The sequence below is a fragment of the Silurus aristotelis genome (genome assembly GCF_946808225.1).
Source record: "Silurus aristotelis genome assembly, chromosome: 25".
In the NCBI taxonomy this organism is placed as follows: Eukaryota; Metazoa; Chordata; class Actinopteri; order Siluriformes; family Siluridae; genus Silurus; species Silurus aristotelis.
In genome coordinates this window covers 6,392,451-6,404,525 of record NC_139598.1, presented here as the reverse complement: position 1 = coordinate 6,404,525, position 12,075 = coordinate 6,392,451, and the positions used below count along the sequence as shown (strand labels likewise).

The 12,075-nt window shown below is 37.6% G+C and overlaps 1 protein-coding gene across 7 annotated transcripts in view; it reads right to left on the bottom strand.

Moving 5' to 3' along the window:
• The window catches only part of neto1l (neuropilin (NRP) and tolloid (TLL)-like 1, like), a 102,053-nt gene extending 93,165 nt beyond the window's left edge, over positions 1-8,888 (bottom strand). For 3 of the 7 annotated variants that reach the window (XR_014531631.1, XM_083530297.1, XM_083530298.1), the window contains exons 1-4: positions 7,951-8,887; positions 7,527-7,580; positions 6,296-6,430; positions 4,089-4,337 (exon numbers count right to left, since the gene is read on the bottom strand). Coding sequence is in view for 6 of the 7 variants with exons in the window: in XM_083530297.1 (XP_083386423.1) it covers positions 4,089-4,337; positions 6,296-6,430; positions 7,527-7,580; positions 7,951-7,978 (466 nt within the window). In the remaining variant the exon portion in view is untranslated. Of the gene's footprint in view, positions 1-4,088; positions 4,338-6,295; positions 6,431-7,526; positions 7,581-7,950 lie in introns of all 7 variants that reach the window. The other 4 variants (XM_083530296.1, XM_083530299.1, XM_083530295.1 and 1 more) reach the window with 4 other exon arrangements.
• Between the last annotated feature and the right edge of the window lie 3,187 nt (positions 8,889-12,075).

The following is a 12,075-nucleotide window of genomic DNA, read 5'->3' as shown; positions in this document are numbered from 1 at the left end:
GAATTCTTGAGGTGTCCTGTTTATAATGATGGCCAAACACTTTATCACGGGTTACAGTTTTATGTAATTGGTAATGCATTTCATAAATGAGGACACTGACAATGTTACATTGCATTTGTCAACAACCCATACTCATAGAAGACATCCATCTTTAAGTTTTTTTTTCCAAGCAAAGATGACATGCAGGAGCACAAATGAGATTGTATTGAAGTTTGGTATTTGAATATATGTGATTATGACACATGTTGTAGCCAGGTTCATAGCAAATTATATAATATTTTTTCTATAAACTGTTTAATAACTGACATAGTAATATATTTCTCTTGGTATGAATGCAGCATATGTAAAGCACCCTGGGAAAATCCACTGGGTGGCTCTGCTGCTGAATTTTGCTCAACACAATATATAGACTAATTTATTCTAAATAAGTTTTGATACTTGCCCAGGGTATCTGCAGGGATCACATTCATTCAATAAGTAGTCAATTTAACAAATAATTATATATTTGTTTGTTTAGAGGTTTATTAACTACAAGCTATGTCTACTTTTCTCATATAATGAATGTTATGCTTCGATTGTTCGAATGCTTATGAACAATGGTGAACAGTATATACGCATAAAGGAAGCTGATTATTAACATCTGATTGCAACACCTCCTTCAAGTACTGTACATCATATTTACCTACAGTGCCTATCCTGTTGCTGATCTCATGGGCCTTATGTTTAAATCTTGAAATAAGCATATTTACTCGGAAATCATTCATATAAGAATTTACACAAGAAATTTGGGATTCATGAAAATGGAGAAAGAAATGTTCATATCCTACTCATGCTCCAGAATGCTTGCGAATTTACACGTAAGAAATAATCTGTAAATCTTGATCGTATCTTCACATATACAGAATATTGTATTTACTGCAATTTTTCATAGATAATTTTGTTGGAGCATGCTTTTTAGTTACACACTAATTTTAAGTTTGCAGAACACAGATGTTTCACAGTAATGGATTTAATTGAGAGATTACTGAACATGGAACAAATAAACAAAGCAAGACATTATAAATTCATTAAATTCAGACATTTTACATTGATGTTCATGGCAATAGGCAGGCACCCTTATCCATCGTAACTTACGAAGACAGATAAAACCAGTTATTTAATTAAAAATGAGTTTGAAACAGGATGCAGTCCAAAGTGGTGCTGGTGATGCTGCTCTCACGACTGCTCTGGCCACATTTTGTTTATTTTTTGCTCTTTCTCCTACTTTAACCTTTTTTTATATGTACTGTCATATATGTAATATCACTGGTCCCACACGTCTCACCTCATGAAGATTATAGACCTTTTGAAGAAGTAGATGCCAAACTCGCAAACATCCCATACCATCTAGGGACGTACCAGTGCCAATTGGATCCCACTACATGTGTGGAGTTTTGACATTGGACCTCCTGGAGTGTTTAAAGGCTCTGGCATGGAGAAGCTGGTGCTGGATCTGTGATGATTACAAATGTTGAGCTCAGTAGCTCCTCGTGTTATAACCATAAAGACTGTATAAGACTGTAGAAAGAACATTACTTATAATCTTATACTCCAGTACTCATGTTAGTTCTCACTCTCCAGTGTTCTGTATTGTTGAAAGATCTATGATCAAACTCTTGATGTCACCCAAATGAGGATGGGTTCCCCTTTTGAGTCTGGTTCCTCTCAAGGTTTTTTCCTTATGACATCTAAGGGAGTTTTTCCCTGCCACAGTCGCCACGGCTGCTCATCAGGGATAAATGCACACCATTCACCTTAACTGTTCAATTCTGTAAAGCTGCTTTGAGACAATGTCTGTTGTGAAAAGCGCTATAGAAATAAACTTGAATTGACTCGACTGGTGCACATCTCCCCATTATGTTACCCACTATTGTTTGCACATATAAAGACTTCTATGGATCAATATCAGTGTATTCCCTTGATATACCCACTTGCTTTGCTGCTGTCCCTAAGCTTCTCTTGTGTAACATGCATGTTTTTTTTTTTATTTCTTTTTCCCTCGCAAATTGATGCATTTTTATTCCACCTTTCCTACTACTGACAACCACAATGAAGTCGACCATCACCTTCAAAAGTCTGCACCATGTGTATGGTTTAGTAGGTAAAAAATAAAATGAGAATTTGAAGGAAGATGTGCTCAGAAGATAAATAAGCCTGGTTGGTTTTAACATCTTATAAAGTGTGTAACATTTTTGTAACAAACCACCAAACTGGTTTCAAGCTGCATTGTGTCCTCTACTTCCTAGTGCACTGCAGACCAGTCAATTCTTATGCCACCTCGCTGATGTGTCACCTGGCTACAGAAGATATACATTATCTTTTCACTTCACTTAATTTCACATCTGATTCATGAATTCCTTTAGGTTGTTAAATAATATTTTGGGCTTTGACGTGAGTCAAATAAAATTCGTTCTTACGTCTGAGAAACTCTCTTTTATTCCCTTTCGCTCATAATTTCAGCTGTGTAATCTTTGCCTGTTATGGAGTTTTGTAGGCATTGCCGAATTGAATTCTGTTATGCTGTACCTAATATAATTTTTCACCGTATTAGGATGCGTATTTCAGTTCAGAAAATCCTGCCATTTGCAGAACTACATATAGTAGAAAATTTCACAATGTGAAGTGCTTTCCCAGGCTACCATACTGTACATACACACACTGAACACTAATGGGAACGCCTACAAACCTGCACATTCATGCATTTATCCAAGCAATCCAATCATGTGTAACAAAATGCAGAAAATCATGCACAATACAGGCCAAGAGCTTTAGATAATATTCAGATCAATCATCAGAAAGGGGAGAATCTGTGATGCTAGTGACTTTTGCAGGTGCCAGGACTGCTGATCACCAGAACTGCTGATCACCAGAAATTTCATGTATAACAGACTCTAGATTTTGCACAGTAGGGTGTGAAAAAAAAAATGAAATAAAAGCCAATGAGTGGCAGTTCTTAAACTTTTTGTTGATAAGCGAAGTCAGCTGAGAATTGCTGGACAGGTTTGAGCTGACAAAGCAGCCAACGGTAACTTAAATAACCACTTTATACAACCATGATGAGCAGAAAAGCATCTCAAAATGTATAACATTGTATAACAATGTTGGCAATTACAGTCTTCCTCCACTTCATAATTACATTTTCCCTGAACTGTTACTTAAAGAACATCAGTGACGCTTGAATTTGATTAATCATATGGTTTCTTTTCGGTTAAGACCGCATCATGTTTTAACTGCACTCTAGACAAAATAAAATACAATGTTAAGGTGATACCAGTTTGTACATGCAGTAAATTATATCAGCTCCTTCTCCAATGTATCGACTAAGCTGCCTCCACGGAATCCTAGTGTGTTGTAAAAAATCAGTAACTGAGCTGTAAACTGAGCCTGTGTTTTAAAGGCATTAACATCAATGAGTTATGGGGGTCCATCAATTGTAGCTATCAAATGGCAGCAGCAGAAGTAAAGACTGAAAGATGAACTTGTCCTAAAAACTGATGAACAAGAGATCATGAAAAAAAATTACACAATTTCAACACAGAGGCCTTTTTTTCACTAAGACTGAACAACAAAAAAGCCACACTTCCTTCACAAAGACTAACCACCAGAGAGGCCACACCTTTTTTACTAAGACTAAACAACCCATAGGCCACACCTCCTTTAGTGAGACTGACCAGTGCAGTACACGCCATTCACTAAGGCTGTTTAACATACAAGCGACACATCCTTCATTGAGAATGACCTTGTTTCCTGAGCTGAGATTAATAAACCACACCTTCTATATTGAAACTGACTATCGCCACACATAGTGCATAGGAATGGTTGATACACATCCTTTACTGTGACATACAGGCAGACAGGCTAAACCTCCTTTAATAGGGCTGACTAGCACATAGGTTGAAACTCCTCCAATCAAGCTGACATGCCCAGACACCATAACTGCAATGACAACTGCAACCTGCACTGACATGGTTCCCAGTATACAAAGTATACATATTAAGTTTGGAATAATCGTTAAAAAAGACCAAACCTATCCATTAAATAATTCCTACCTGTGGTGAAGTTGTAGTTCGCTGAAAATCCGATGGCTTCTAGTTCACCATCCGCGACAAATTTTATCCAGAGGTATCGGCCACTCGACCTGATGTACTGCGGGCTCTGCTGGCCACAGTAACGTCCGATTATTGGAGAAAAGCCAAAAGGTCCGTCGCGCACTTCAATGTGGTCAAATTTACATTCCCACGAAGGCTCTATTGAGTACTTCTCATCAAAGAAGAGGTCGATACACTGTCTCGGGGGAGCTGGAACAGCAAAAGCAAATACACAGCGTAGACATATGTTCAGAAAGCACATGCTCAAGGTCCGATCATTTCATTTCAAATCAATACTAAGGGAAGGAAAGAGGGCACTTTTTAAAATTACATATATTTAATAAATGTGTAATCTTATGCAGACTGTGCAGGCCACAGTTATTCAGCATCAGCAGTAATGTGGTTACAGTTAAACACTGAAAAATGCAGTAACTTACTGGATAGATAAATAAGAAATAAAAAAAGAAAACCAGAGCAAACTGAACATCAGGGAAACACTATATTCCTCTTAACAGAATGGTATCTAATTTATAATCTGATGCTCTCATAATAATATTTAAAATTGTGTCATTTCCAATTTCATGTTTAGTCTGGTAAGCATACAGGTAATTGGTTCTCATGACACTTGGTTCACAGCTCAACAGGCAGATTAGCTGACTATACTGAGACAACCAGGCACACACAAAGAAAATCATATGCCCAAAAATGAACTAGTCTTATTTTAATTTCTAGTCAGTGTTATCAAATCAAGCTTAATGTGCCAAGACTACTAAAGTGGCACCATTTTTAAAGGACTGTAGGTCTTGGATTGATTTTCATGGCAAGAACAAAAGTTATTTATTGTCAACCATTAACAGTAAATGTGCTTTGCTGATTTTTTTTTCTAATTAGCACTAGGGCTGAAACGATTTCCTCAAATAACTCGAGTAATTTGAATACAAAAATGCATTTAAGCAATTATTTTCTGGATTTGCTTCGTTTAGTTCATTTAACTACACACGGAGCAATGTGTTTCCCCACGGAACATTATTACTGATGCACCACCCACTAAACTCTATAGCGCTCTTGTCAGGTAAACACAGAATTTGCTGCAGAATGTAAAATGGAGGAACGGGAAGAAAACAGAGAGGGGCGGGGAGACGATTCGGGCCTAAGAAAACGACAGAAAGTTTAAAATAATTTCTAACTAAAACACACACAAAAAAAAAAAACATTGTACAGTGTGTTTACCTTTTGTAAAGTAATTTCAAATCGATTTTAATATTTTTATTATTTTTTTATATATATATTTGTATTTGCATTTTGATGTAATATGCAGTTAAAGGCATGCTATTGGTTAAAATTTTACCGATATTCTTGTAATCAATTTCAGCAATAAAAATGGTAATTTTTCTAAAAAGGAAACAAATTACTTATTTCCACTTGTGTATTTAGTAATGCTCTTAAATTAAAAAAAAAGTATTTCTTATCTGATTATTCAATTAATCGATGGAATAATTGGTAGAATTCTCGATTACTAAAATAATTGAAAGCTGCAGCCCTAATTAACACCAATAGATAAAAATTGGTGTATAAAAGGCCACCAGACATCAGGTGATCTGTTAGAAGACCAGATTGAACATATAACATATCACATCACTGTGACAGGTTTAACAATTGTATTAGGTGGTATAAAAAAGTTGCGAGATTAGTTCTATTTACAAGAAATAACTTTATATATCTAAGTTTTTCTAAGCATGTCAAGCACCTTCTGTGATTTGAGTTGAATCTCTGCAATAGTGTCCAAACGGCGACCTTTGAGCATGATCTTCATCTTCGGAAAAAGGGTGAAATCCGCAGGAGCCAAATCTGGCGAGTAGGTTGGGTGCGGAACTGAAATTATTTGGATTGTTCTCTAACGAGAAGAGTCATTGCAGCATCGCCGTATGTCAAACGTATGTCATGTCAAACGTCTCTGTGGCAGATTTGCCGAGTGTCATGCAGAACTTTACATTTGCTCTTTGCTCTAACTTGCTGTCCATGATGGAATCATAGACATGGTATTAGCACCTTGTATTGCTGTAGAATATACAGCACTGGCCTTGGTCAATGTGACACGATGTTGCTATGCAAGAAAATGAAGAACTAATGAACCAAATAACTTGCAAAGGTGGTGGTGTCTTACAAACCTTCAATGACGTAAATGCACTCTCGCTCTGGTGGGTATTTGTTGGGGTAATTGGGGGAGGTGAAGAGTCCTCCCTCTGGTTTTTTCACCCACGTTCCACACTGTCCTGCTGGTTGGACCCCTGAGTTGTTTCTTACTGGAACAAAGCAGCACAGGGTGCAACAGAAATCAGACAACATTAGATAGAACAAAGAACGAGTAAAATATATGTCTTTCTTTTTTTTTGCAGTACCATATTGAGACATGAGCAAACACCTGCAGTATGGTATGCACTTTTATACTAGGAATTGATTTGTTTTAATAAATTGATATTTAGATCTATTTCATTCAGCAGGCATGCTTACTTTAACTATAAATGACAAACATGTAAGTGACAGATTTAGAGACCACTCTTAACAGGACAGGAACAAGGACAAGCTTCCCCTCCTTACTGATCTATCACACTGTATATTGTGTTTTATTTAATACTAATATGGTCTATATTGTCTCGTATTTGTCACGTATAGTCTGTTTTGTCTTGTATAGTCTAAGCTAAATGTATAGTGCGATCAATGTCTGTTTGAGTCACCAACAGCTGGAACCGAATTCCTTTTATGTGTCAACATACTTGGCCAATAAACCTGATTCTGATTTGGAACAACTGGTGATTAGGTTGAGCTTCCTTTACTATAACTGACACAGATACCATTCCTTCTTTACTATTGCTGATAAGGAAAGAGGGTACACCTCCTGTACCGAAACTGTCAGAAACAGAGACCACTCCTTTCTCAGGACAACTGACAGGCCCTTAGAACACGCCTCCTTCAATATAAGAGACAAACACAGAGACCACTCCTCCTGCAGAACAGCTGGCAGGAAATAAGGACATGCCTTCTTCACTATAAGTGACAAGCCCACATACACCCTCTGCTTCAGAACAACTGACAAAACTTAACGATGTGCCTCCTTCACTATAACTGACAGGCACAGAGGCCACGCTTCCATCAGCTGACAAGCCTCCTTCTGAAAATGGTGCATCAATTAAAATTCTTCTCCTTCCATGATCATTCAAGTATTGATAGGGTGTTATTATATCATACACAAGTGTATGGCCCAATTTAATTTTTTCCCAAAATCTGACAAGTGGCAAGATTTGTAAACTTTATTCATCAGTATAAAATAGCTGAAATTGGCAACAAAAAAAACCCTAAAAAATAAATTGTTTATTTTTCTTTTTTTTTTGTCAGCTTTACCTGCTTCTTTTTTTGTTGCAACAGACAAGCCAACAACAAGGAGACCTGCAACAACTGCAGAAAATTAAGAAAAAGAGGAGTGTTAATCAGTTATCAATCAAATAATCAATAAATCAATGTGTTGTGGGAAAAACAAAGTTTATTTTACATTGATTCTGTTTGAAAACAAAGTACACCCTAGTTTATCAGTACAACAACTGTTATTAGAAAAAAAAACAAAAAAAAAACAATGCACATAATGTGAATGCAGTTTCCAGTATTGCATGCAGATGTAAGGTTATAAACAGATTATAAGGCATGCACAGTGGTAGAAACCCACCAAGTATTAAGTTCTACAAGTTTGAACCAGAAATCACACATGGAGAGAAAAGTCACTTTAATATACATGCAAAATGAGATTGTGCGTTAATCTGTTTCGACTCACCGTGAAGGAAACTGCGCCCATGAACCATGTCTGCTCCTTTCACCACTGTCTTCGATTTCCAATACTTCCATTTAGATAGGAATAATTAGGAAAAAAAACCGGGAAGATTTCCAAAAAATGATGGCTGATACGTAGTCTTGCGCACTACAGATCCCTGGGTGCTCGCGCTTTGATTTCTGAAGTGCAGGAGGACAAAATTAGGCAGAGAAAAAAGAAAAAGAAGGAAAGAAAGGAAAAAAGAAAAATGTTGAGTGAAACACATTTAGCAGGTGGTTAAAGAGGTCTGTTTCATGCTGCATGCACGCATTCCCTGCATTGCTCCACCTTTAGCGCTTTGCCACAATATTACAAAGGAGAGGCTTCAGCAAAAAGAAGCAACATTTCAAAAAGAAAAAAAAAACAAAACATTTATATCCTCGTACCAGCAATAACAACAACAAAAATGCACGTATCCATTAATCGATCTCTCCATGCATGTGTGCATCTGTAGATCAGATCCTCCGATCCTCCAGTTCAGCACTTCGTCTTCCTCTTCTTCAGCATGCAACTTCATCCACGTGCAGATTTTCTGTTTTTAATTTCGATTTTTTTTAAAGTAAACACTGATGTTTTCATTTATCTTCATCCTTCCCGATCATTAAGCACTGCAGAGTTCAACCCAGTGCAGTGCTTTAGTTTTCTGACTTCTTCCATAGCGCGGATTTATTCTGCAATAGCATTAAAAACGAGAAAAAAAACGCACGTACATCCTCTGTCACCCCTAGTATGCATTTGTAATCCAAATCTGTAGGGGAGAAAGAAATAAAAAAAAGTCGGTTATACCGCAGGATCCATTTAGCAGTAGCGTAGACACACATACAAACATGAATGAAGAAGCAAGGAGAAATCCATTCTTTCTCTCTCTCTCACTGGAAGGAAGTGCTGGTAGGATGGACAGAATGAGTTGGATGGATGAGGGGGAAGAGGAGGAGGGGGAGGAGGAGGAGACGCATCCGAATCAGCATCATCTGGCCAGGAGCATCTGCAGCATAAGAGGCAGACCATTCATTCAAGTGCAAATAAAGTCAGACAGCTCCCTTAGGAGTTCCCAGTGCTGGGGAATTGACTTTCCACACTGAATTATTATTTCTGTGCCAGGTAATGTGTTATGTTAGGTTTACGCTGTGTGCTTTTTAAAAAGCCCTAATCTTGCTTTCATTTTTCAAAAAAAAAACAACTCTATGGCCATTTGAGATTCGGTGGACGTTCAACTCCTAATACGATGTCATGTGCAAAGATGAAGACAAGGTTCTGGCAGTGGGACTGATTTTCTATTTCATCTCAGTGGTACTATTTCAGCAGTCTTTTAAAATTATTAGTGGTTATATTGTGTAAAATGATGAAGGTGAAATGTTCTAAATCGGATGCTCTTTAAATTAGATTATATGATGAAGACCCTGATGATGGACAATCATGTACAGTAGATACACCGATCAGGAATAACATTATGATATTTTAACATATTTACTGGTGAGTGAATAACACTGATTATTCAATTCAATTCAATTCAATTTGTATTGCAATGTAACAATAAACATTGTCTCAAAGCAGCTTTACACAGAAAATGTGGTAAGTAAAAGTGAATATGTTCTTTATATGTAAGTTTGTCCCTGATGAGCAAGCCGGTGGCGACTGTGGCAAGGAAAAACTCCCCGAGATGGCATAAGGAAGAAATCTTGAGAGGAACCAGACTCAAGAGGGAACCCATCCTCATCTGGGTTGCACCGAATGTCCTTTTATAGCAGATATACAATGTTGCGGGGTACAGTGATGATGATCAGAAGCAAAAAGAAGTCCTGAGTCAATGTAACAGACTGTTGACATTAGCTACAGTCCAAATCCATCGTCAAAGCGCCCGTTCTTACTCGGGAATTTCATGGAACCACCCAAGGCGTTAATGAGAAACCGTCTCCAGCTGCACAGAGTGGCCTACAAACGAAGAAATCACGATCCAGAGGCAGGCCTGGACGAAGTGGGAAGATCCACTAAGGTGGGAGGGGCAGGAACAGTGGTCACTGGAACCTCAGGAGCATGTTTAACTCGAACATGAGAGAGAGAGAGAAAGAGAGAGAGAGAGAGAGAGAGAGAGAGAAAGAGAGAGAGAGAGAGAGAAAGAGAGAAAAGGGGTGACAGGAGGAGAAGGATATGGATTATTATGTGTCTTTATTGTTGTATGAAAGTTAAATCTCTTCATCTTGGCACTTGTTAGCGGGTGGGATATATTGGGCAGCAGGTGAAAATTTTTTCCTCAAAGTTGATGTATTAAAAGCAGGAAAAATGGGCAAGCATAAGAATTTGAGCGAGTTTGACACGGCCAAATTGTAATAGCTAGATGACTGGGTCAGAGCATCTCCAATGCTGTAGCTCTAGTGGGGTGTTCCTTGTATGCAGTGGTCAGTATCTATCAAAAGTAGTCCAAGGATGGAACAGTGGTCAACCGGCTACGAGCTACTGTAGCTCACATTGCTGAAGAAGTTAATGCAGTTGATGCTTGACAGGTCAGGATTGTTCTGGCAGCAAAGGAGGGACGGACACAATGTTAGTCATGTGGTCATAATGTTATGCCTGATCAATGGCTATACAATTATGTCTGACCTTTGTATACTATATAGACAGCTGTTTTTGAACATCTGACCATAAGTTTCATAGTGTATATGCTTTTTGAACATCTGGAAAAATGTCTACTAGATTTTAGAGTGTGATTTTGAAGATTTGTGCTCATTCAGAGATAAGGGCGGTGGTAATGTCAGATACTGATGTAGGGTGAGAAGGACAGCATTTTATATTCCAGTTTAACTTTAAGAGGGGTCTTTATAGCAGGCCACTCAAGATCTTCCTCTTCAACCTTTGCAAACCATATATAAATGAAGCTCGCTTTAAGTACAAGGGGTTTGTCATGTTGGAACAGTTTAAATAAAGCCAAAATGTAAAGCTACCATGTCTAATGACATTCTATACAAATGTGTGGCTCTTTGTGGTAATAGTTTGAGAAACCAGGTGTCCCAATACTTTGTCCATATAGTGTACATGAGATAACTATGGATGTACCACACAGAATCGAGAGAGCTTATACTGCTATGGATATGAACAGCTTTATTACAAACAGTTTTTGCACTCAAGGCTTTATAAGTGAATAGTTGAACTTTGAATCTATATTGAATTTCTGGTTAAACAACTATGATTACTGACCATACAGTACACTGGTATATCATATATGACATATGACATAAAGTGTTACCCAGAAAAGAAAAGTTTCCTTTTTGAGTCTGTATTATTCAAGGTTTCTTCCTTATGTCATGTGAGGAGTTTTTCTTTCTCATTGTTGCCCGTGGCTGGCTCATTATGGATAAACATATAAGGATAAACAAATTAATTTAAAATGAATATTCTTTATCTGTTTATTTCTGTAAAGCCACGGTTAAAAGACTTTGTTCAAAGTTCAACACAAAACCCTCAAATGATAGACCTGTGATTAAAAGGAATTTCTATTTGCCATTTACCTGTGTGATACGGATTTGTGCGGAAAACAAAATAAAATTACATAAACAGAAAAGAAATTCCAAGAAACTATGACCTTTTTGTTTATAATTTTTTTATTAGCACATGTACATTAGGGCTTGGTGTAAGGGCACATCTTACTTTACATCTTATCATTATTACCACTGTATTGTTATTTATTTAACACTATATTTGTGTTATCCTATAGGAACCTCTCACTAGAGCTGACACTGGAGACTCCTTCCATTTATGTTTAGTCAGTCCAGGTCGGGAATAGCATCCCAAGCACCACCACACTGAGCACTGGGCCCCTCAGGGCCGTGTGCTCAGCCCACTGCTGTTTACTTTGCTGACTTCTGACTGTGTAGCAATGCACAGCCTGAACCACATCATCAAGTTTACTGATGACACGACTGTGGTAGATCTCATTAGTAAAAAATGACAAGTCAGCATACAGAGAGGAGATGCAACAGTTAACAGCCTGGTGTAGAGCCAACAACATGTCTCTGAACAGTGAAAAAACTAAATAAATGGTTGTTGACTTTGGGAGAGCACAAAGCTGCCATTTTTCACTTATTATTGATGGAT